The sequence below is a fragment of the Cherax quadricarinatus genome, chromosome 1 (genome assembly GCF_038502225.1).
Source record: "Cherax quadricarinatus isolate ZL_2023a chromosome 1, ASM3850222v1, whole genome shotgun sequence".
Lineage (NCBI taxonomy): Eukaryota > Metazoa > Arthropoda > Malacostraca > Decapoda > Parastacidae > Cherax > Cherax quadricarinatus.
Window position 1 is genome coordinate 64,647,705 of NC_091292.1, and position 9,235 is coordinate 64,656,939.

Genomic DNA, 9,235 nt, shown 5'->3' on the forward strand with positions numbered 1-9,235 from the left:
GCGTATGCCTCTCATTATATGCTGACAAGTGTATGTCAGCATACAGTATACAGAGTATACACAGAATATTCTTGACTGGTGGTGAGCAGGTCATATTAGTCATTCAGTAATCTAAAGCCTTAAAGCCCAATAAACCAACTAATAAAAACCTCTTCTTATTAAGCAGTCGTACTACATCACTTCAGAGTTAATAATGTACAATACGTACTATATATTAAGTCATTACATTATATATAAACCAGAATCATTTTATACAGATTTGTTTTTTAACAAACCGGCCAGATCCCACCTAGCCAGGGTGACTAAAAAAAAAGAAAAAAAAAAAGAAATTTTTCTTTTTTAATTTAGTAATTTATACAGGATTGGGGGTTGCTAGGAAGTATATTACAAAATTCAGAAAACTACAAAAGAATAAAGATGTGTACCCTATACATATCATAAAATATTAAAAAAATACATATCAAAGACATACAGTCACATATTTCATATTACATATTTCAGTCACAAACATTATAATAAACATACCATAAACATTGTTGTAAGACAGAACATGTAAAGTACAGAAACAGTATTAAGAAACAGAAGACAATACAGTACACATCACAATACATTAACACAAGGGATGTACTGTACTGTAACAATCACAAACTCACCATGTACTGTAACAATCGCAAACATAAAAACACCTTGTACTGTAACAATCACAAACACACCTTGTACTGTAACAATCACAAACACACCTTGTACTGTAACAATCACAAACACACCTTGTACTGTAACAATTGCAAACATAAAAACACCTTGTACTGTGACAATCACAAACACATCGTGTACTGTAACAATCCCAAACAATCACAACATGTACTGCAACAATCATTAGCATAAAAACATCTTGTACTGTGACAGTGACAAACACACCATATACTGTAACATTGACAAACCTAAAAATACCATGCACTGTAATAATCACAAATATTGTAATCAGTGCAGTAAAATATATATAATAGCTACTCCGTTTACTCATGAAAGGTCATATATTACAGAGTTATATTACCAAGGTAAACTAAAGAGCAAGGTTCTTAAATCTTAAAATGGTACTAGACCACAGTAAATTTATGGGTAAGGTACTCAAAATCTTAAAATAATGCTAAGAGTAAATAGTACTGACCTAGAGTAAATCAATGGGGTCAGGTTCTCCAGCCTTATAATACTAACCTAGAGTAAATCAGTGGGGTCAGGTTCTCAAGCCTTAAAATAGTACTGAACCTGCATAAATCAGTGGGATCAGGTTCTCAAGTCTTAAAGTAGTACTGACCTAGAGTAAATCAGTAGACTCAGGTTCTTAAGACTTAAAGTACTAACCTAGAGTAAATCAGTTGGGTCAGGTTCTCAAGTTTTAAAATAGTTCTGACCCAGAGTAAATCAGTGGGGCCAGGTCCTCAAACCTTAAAATAGTACTGACCCTGCATAAATCGGTGGGGTCAGATTTTCAAGTCTTGAAACAGTAATCATTCACATCACCTTGAAGCTCCAAATTCTCTGAATAATATTCATAACATACATTGCTCTCAAACAAATGCAAATATTAGTTTTATTTAGAGTGAGCAAAGTCAGAATATTTTTACAGAATAGTTTGCAATATACCACTGTGGACTAAATGCATTAACATATCAAGACAGGGTGTATGGTATGACAGGGTGGATAGGGGGGCAATGTGACAGATGTTCCAAATATATGGAATAAGAGGTAGGTTATTGAAAGCAGTGAAAAGTTTTTACGAGGATAGTAAGGCTTAAAGTTAGAGTATGTAGGGGTGAGGGAATTTATTTCCCAGTAAAAGTAGGCCTTAGACAGGATGTATGATGTCACCACGTTTGTTCAATTTATTTATAGACGGGGTTGTAAGAAAAGAGAATGCTCGGGTTTTGGGAAGAGGTGTGGGGTTAAAAGATAAAGAATCTAATGCAAAATGGGAGTTATCACAGTTGGTCTTTACTGATGACACTGTGCTTTTGGGAGATTCTGTAGAGAAGTTATAGAGGTTGGTGGATGACATTGGTAGGGTATGTAAAAGAAGAAAATTAAAAGTGAATATAGGAAAAAGGTGATAAGGATAACAAAAAAAATTAAGCAACGAAAGACTGGATATCAGATTGGAGGGAGAGCGTATGGATGAGGTGAATGTATACAAATATTTTGGAGTGGACGTGTCAGCAGATGGGTCTATCAAAGATGAGGAGAATCATAGAACTGATGAGGGGAAAAAGGTGAGTGGTGCGCTGAAGAGTCTGAGGAGACAAAGAACTTTGTCCATGGATGCAAAGTGGGGAATGTATGAGAGTATAGTTATAACAATGCTCTTATATGGGTGCAAAGCATGGATGGGGTGGAGAATGTTGCAATAAAGAGAAGGCTGGAGACAGTGGAGATGTCATGTCTGAGGGCAATGTGTGGTGTGAATATAATGCAGAGAATTCGTAGTTTGGAAATTAGGAGGAGGTGCGGGATTACCAAAACTATTATCCAGAGGGCTGAGGAGGGGTTGTTAAGGTGGTTTGGATATGTAGAGAGAATGGAACAAAATAGAATAACTTCGAGAGTGTATAAATCTGTAGTGGAGGAAAGACGAGGTAGAAGTCAGCCTAAGAAAGGCTGAAGGGAGGAGGTAATGGAGGTTTTGTATGCGAGGGGCTTGGACTTACAAAAAGCATGCATGAGCATGTTAGGAGTGAATTGAGACAAATGGTTTTTAGAATTTGACGTGCTGTTGGAGTGTGAGCAAGGTAACATTTATGAAGGGATTTATGGAAACCAGCAGGCCAGACTTGAGTCCTGGAGATGAGAAGTAGAGTGTCTGCACTCTGAAGGAGGGGTGTAAATGTTTCAGTTTTATAATTTTAGTGTAAGCACGCCTCTGGCAAAAGTGATGGAGTGAATAATAGTGAAAGTTTTTCTTTTTCGGGCCACCCTGCCTTAGTGGGAAATAGCCGATGTGTTAATAAAAAAATATATCTTCTAGTAATTTTATAGTCTTTTCTTTTATTTTGCATAGGATTATTACCTATTATCAGATTTCTTCTTGAACAAAACATTCATGGTGACACCTTCATCACACACTCCAAATATTTACACATTATAATATCTCCCACTTTTACATTAAATTGTCCCAAATTTAATATTTCAATTTCCATACTCACAGAATCTCTTCTCATTAGCAATTACTTTTAAATTAACTTGAATAAATTCTTTTAATTCTTGGCTATTTATTTTGTTGTAAAGACTTTGTTTCCTTTCACTTTATAAGAACTGGAATAATTATCTTCTTTATATTCATATTATACCCAAGTACATTCAAACTTCTTATACTATGATTTCTTTCTTTGTGTTGTTAATTATTTACCAAAACTGAGTAAGTTCCTTGTGTTTTGAATGTTAGTCATTTTCTATAATGTGCTTTTCAGTGAAGGTAAGATTCTTACTTATTTTTTTCCCTACAAGTTGTAAAGGAAAATTTCCATATGCAAGAAACTGAGTCAAGAAGCAAATCTGGAATGCCAAAGTATCAGACTGTTTTGCAAATGTTTTTGAGACAGAAAATTTAAACTATATATTTATTTCTTCTTAAGAAGTGAACACTGTGTATTTATTATGAACTACTACAAGTCAGCCATAGATGTAACTAAGTCTAGGGGAGGGATCCGAATCTTTTGTAGTATTTTGCCTGGAAGGGGAGTGGGCAATGAATGGATGTGTAAGGCAATTGGTGTAAATTGCTGGATAGACAGGTACTGCAAGGAACTTGTAATCCCATTCTTTGATAACTGGGACAAATTTTATGGCAAACGTGATAAGCATGCAAGGGATGGGATACATTTCTCAGGGGCCGGAGTGGTTGCATTAGCCATCTCGACTGAAGGGGGGCCATTGCTGACTTGTCAAGGACTTTAAACTGATATATTATAGTGGTATGGATGGTATGGGAAACAATCAAGCTGCAGTACAAGCGTAGAAAACAACAAATATTACCAGGACACCTGAAGGATGTGTTTATAGACAACATTCAAAATAAAGTTGCTAGGAAAGGCAGAGCATTTGATCAAAAACCAAAGAGAGACAATAGAGGGCAGAGAGTGACTAGCTCTCTTAAGGTTTATTATACTAACAGTAGGAGTTTAAGAAATAAGACAAATGCACTAAGATTACTTGTATGTGCAGGTACTACAGAAAATTATTGATGTAACGGAGACCTGGTTCAACCTGAAAGGTAGAGAAATGCCTTCTGAATGCCACATACACTGATAGGGTCAACAGGAAGGGTGGTGGAGTGGCGATGTATATCAGAGATAATTTAAAATGTTGTGTTAGACAAGATATAAGATTAGAGACATTAGACACAGAATCTGTTTGGCTAAATTTTCTTTAGTGTCGTGAAAAATAAATTTTGGGTGTGATTTATAGGCCCCTAAACCTTGATAGGGAGTGCAGTAAGCTGCTATGGGATGAAATTCCTAAGGCGTCTAGATATGAAAGTGTTTCAATAGGAGATTTTAAATTTAGACTAATTTATTGAAACAATGTGACAGAAAATCTTGAGTCTAGTGACTTTCTTGACATGATTCAGGATTGCTTTTTAAAACAACCTGCTTGACTAGGTTTTTGCCAACAGAGAATCACTAATTAATAACCTTTAGGTTAATGATGAGTTTGAGGAAAGCGATCACAGATCATTAGTTTCAATATATCATGGAATTAACCAAGTAACTGTAATCAAAACTCTTTCCCAGACTTCCGCTTGGCCGATTTCATGGGACTGAGAGATTACCTGGGTTGGCTAAATTGGAACAATTTGACTATGGATCAGGTAGATGGTGTTGGCTGCCAATATGACGTTTTCCAGAGCATAGTTCTAGCTGCCCTGACAACTTATACTCCTAGTAGGGAAATTAGATCAATCAAAAATGACCCCAAATGGATAAACAATAGATTAAAACATCTCATTGGTCAAAAGAGAGAGAGAGATATATAGGCGTATCGTAAGAGTGGATGTGCAGTTAAGAAATCAATATACGTATTCAATTAAAGATATAAATAAAAAAGGAAATTAGAAAAACTGAAAGAGATTATCAAGGTAAAGTGACAAGGGATTTGAAAACTAACTCAAAATGTTTCTTTCAGGTATTCAGAAGTAAGTTTAGGGACAAGACTGGCTCACTTAAAAGTAACTCAGGTCTGACCACTGATAGTGATCAGGATATGTGTGAAATTTTTAAGTATTATTTCCTATCAGTTTTTACACAGGAAGATACTAGCGAAATTCCAGAAATAATAACCTATGCACGATTAGGGTAACTAGTGACATGGTCCTCAGATTAACAGAGAAATTAAAACCTAACAAATCCCCAGGCCCTGATGAACTGTTTGTAAGGGTTGTAAAGGAATGTAAAGAGGGGCATAGCAAACCTTTGACTAGTCTTTTCAACGTATCACTACAAACTAGCATAGTGCCAGAAAAGTGGAAAATGGCAAACGTAATACCAATTTACAAAGCAGGAGACAGGTCCTTAGCTTCGAACTTTAGACCAATAAGCCTTACCTCCATAGTGGGAAAATTTATGGAATCAATAATTGCCGATGCAATTCATAGCCATCTTGAAAGGCATAAATTGATTAATGAATCTCAGCACGGTTTTAAAGAGGGACGTTCCTGCCTTAGGAATTTACTAACTTTTTTCACCATTTGATTTGAGGAGGTAGATCATGGTAATGAATATGATACTGTGTATATGGACTTCAGCAAGGCTTTTGATAGTTTCATATTAGAGGCTTTTGAGGGAAATTATGGCACACGGAATAGCAAGAGAATTTTTTTCCTGGGTAGAGGCATGGTTGATAGATAGACAGCAGAGAGCTTGCATCAGTGGGGAGAAAGCAGTGCGGGGGTCCATCACGAGTGGTGTTCCACAGGGGTCAGTGTTGGGCCCTTTGTTGTTCACAATTTATTTAAACGACATTAAGGAAAATTTGAATAGACTGATGCAGTAGATGGAGAAGTGGCAGATGCAGGTTAATATAGACAAATGCAAAGTTCTAATAATGGACAAGAAAATAACTATGTCACATATAAACTAAATAATGTGGATCATAATATTACTGATTGCAAAAAGGATTTGGGAGTTCTGGTTAGCAGTAATTTACAGTCAAGGCAACAGAGCATAAGTGATGGCTATAAAATGAACAGAATCCTTGGCTTCATGTCAAGAAGCGTATATAACAGGAGTTCTTCTTCAACTCTATATATCTTTGGTTAGGCCTCATTTAGATTATGCTGCACCTTACTACAGAGTGGATATAAATGCACTAGGAAACGTACAAAGGACGATAACGATGTTGATCCCATGTATCAGAAATCTTCCCTATGAGGAAAGACTGAGGGCCCTGAATCTGCACTCTTTTGAAAGGGGGGATATGATTGAGGCAAATAAGTGGAAAATAGGAATAAATAAAGGGAATGCAAATAGCGTGCTAAAAATATGTAGCCAAGACAGGTCTCGCAGCAATATATCATTATTTCTACAAATACATGTACAAGGTATACAAGCCTAGCTGGCATCAAAGGCATATTACAATATAGAAAACCGCTTGTTATGCTGAGCATTGTGGGCAAATTAGGTAAATTTTGTCCCATGATGCAACCCACACCAGTCAACTAACACCTAGGTACCCATTTTATATTTATAGGTGAACACGGACAGCAGGTGTCTTATGGAAACACGTTCCTATTGTTTTCTGGCAGTATAGAAGATTCGAACTCCGAGATGAGTACACTAGCGATCGAGCTATGGGACACCTTACGGTTTTAAGTTGGAAAAATTCAGATTCAGGAAGGATTTAGGAAAGTATTGGTATGGTCATAGAGTTGTAGATGAGTTAAACAGACTCCCGAGTACCGTTATAGAAGCTAAGACGTTGTGCAGTTTTAAAAAAAATAGGTTTGAAAAATACACGAGTGAGTGTGGGTGGGTGTGAGTTGGACCTGACTAGCTTGTGCTAACAGGTCTGATACCGTGCTCCTTCCTTAAGATGTGACCTGACCTGACTAGGTAGGTCATTGGTTTAAGCTGGGAGATGACTCAAATCTGTCTCGCATGGGCCAGTAGGCGTGCTGCAGTGTTCTTTCTTGTGTTCTTATGTAATGAACAACACTAATAAAAGTGTCAGTCTTACCTGATGACACATGTACATGATCCAACCTGGAGATCCTCCATCACTTTTACGATGGAGGATCTCCAGGTATGAATAAGTTGCAGGTATTCTTTGATGTTTTGAATAAGTTGCAGGTATTCCTTGATGTTTTGAATAAGTTGCAGGTATTCCTTGATGTTTTGAATAAGTTGCAGGTATTCCTTGATGTTTTGAATAAGTTGCAGGTATTCCTTGATGTTTTGAATGAGTTGCAGGTATTCCTTGATGTTTTGAATAAGTTGCAGGTATTCCTTGATGTTTTGAATAAGTTGCAGGTATTCCTTGATGTTTTGAATAAGTTGCAGGTATTCCTTGATGTTTTGAATAAGTTGCAGGTATTCCTTGATGTTTTGAATAAGTTGCAGGTATTCCTTGATGTTTTGAATGAGTTGCAGGTATTCCTTGATGTTTTGAATGAGTTGCAGGTATTCCTTGATGTTTATATGTCTTCATCATCTGATATCACTTCACCTCTTTTCGATCTAGTTAACAGTTGTTGTATATATATTGCGTTACATGGGTACTGAGAGTAACTCTATGGATGTTCTTATCTGGATGCCACTTGCGAATCAAGCACTGCAAGCGGTGTTTATTTTCTTTTTTATCTTCATCTTTCAGTATCTCTATAATCTGTTTTTTTTTATATTCTTTAGAATTTCTTCTTCAGATAAATTAGCAAATATATCAGTTCTTACAAATTTGTACAACTGACTGGCTTGAACTGTCATGCTAGATTTTGCTTCAAGTTCTGTCTCAACTTCATATTCATCCATGCACAATTTATCATGACGTCTAACTAAACATTTCACTCTAATAATAATATAAATGTTCTCATCAGCATCTTCAACTTTTCCCAAAATACATTTCTTCATGCAGGCAATTTCTCCTTCATAAAATTGACAAAGTTTATTATTTAGCAAAGGGATAAATTTGTCGTCAAGATAAGAGCCAGTCTCCATTTGGCAAAAAGCATGTGCAAAATTATTTTCTTTCCTTGCTGTTATTTCTAATTTTTTCAGCATCTCATTAATACTATGTGGAGTTTCATATAACATAAATATACTTAGTAAATTTACACTCACTGATGCTGAAGTTAAATTCAGCAATTTTGTGAAAGTTTCCAACATTGCACGAGCAATACAAATTTTGTTTATGGCCTCACAAATATATAGTGTTACTTGTCTTACTCCTACATCACTAACTTTCACAAAGAATTCCTTTGTTTGTCTCCCTAATTCATCCTCATTATACTTAAGAACTGTGATAATTTTCTTCACTTGCTTCACTTTTACTGTGTCAAATTTACTCCTCAAATCATTTACTTCCAGTTCATTTACGCTATATTCCTTTGCTGTTCTATCATGATTGATAATCCTTATTATCGCTGTCTTCAAGTTATCAGAAGCCAGAAACTCTCTTATTTGTTTAAGCAAATGTGTTGATATTTCTTCAGCACTGCTGTCAATGTCTTCCTTCACAACTCCTGATAAATATTTTGGCTGTAAATTATCTGGCAATAACTTTACAAAATCAGTATCCTTTATTGCTAAATTTAAGGCTTCAAATCCAACAAATATTGATATATTAATTTCTTCTTTCGAGGTCTCAAAATAATCAATGTCTGATACAAATATTTCCACAGACCTTTTCAATTTCCCTTCTTTTGTAGGAAGATAGAGCTCAGTTACTGCAAGATTTTTGAGCATCTGCTCATTTTTCAGCAGCCCTTTAAGAGCTGATATCATACACTTACATTCCCCAGGATGCAATTTTTCCTCATTACTATCTTTAAAGATCATCCTCAAAACCTGAGCATAAACATCACAGGTTGCAACCTCAAGGGCTCCAAGTTTTCTGAAAATATCAATATATTCCCCATATTTAATTGGTACTTTATATAAATATGGGATTATTTCTTCTTCCAAGTTTTGAATCACTAAATTAGCAGTAACAAAGGTTTTGTGATCGAGCAAATGCACTATTGGAATATTTT

At 35.7% G+C, this 9,235-nt stretch overlaps 1 protein-coding gene across 1 annotated transcript; it reads right to left on the minus strand.

Annotated features, from left to right (window-relative positions):
* Window positions 1–323: 323 nt before the first annotated feature.
* On the minus strand, window positions 324–9,235 carry LOC138852366 (sacsin-like; the record flags this gene model as incomplete). Its single annotated transcript, XM_070082578.1, is given in 1 exon segment — window positions 324–9,235. A coding segment is annotated over 1 exon segment (1,370 nt), but the record flags the coding sequence as incomplete, so codon positions are not given.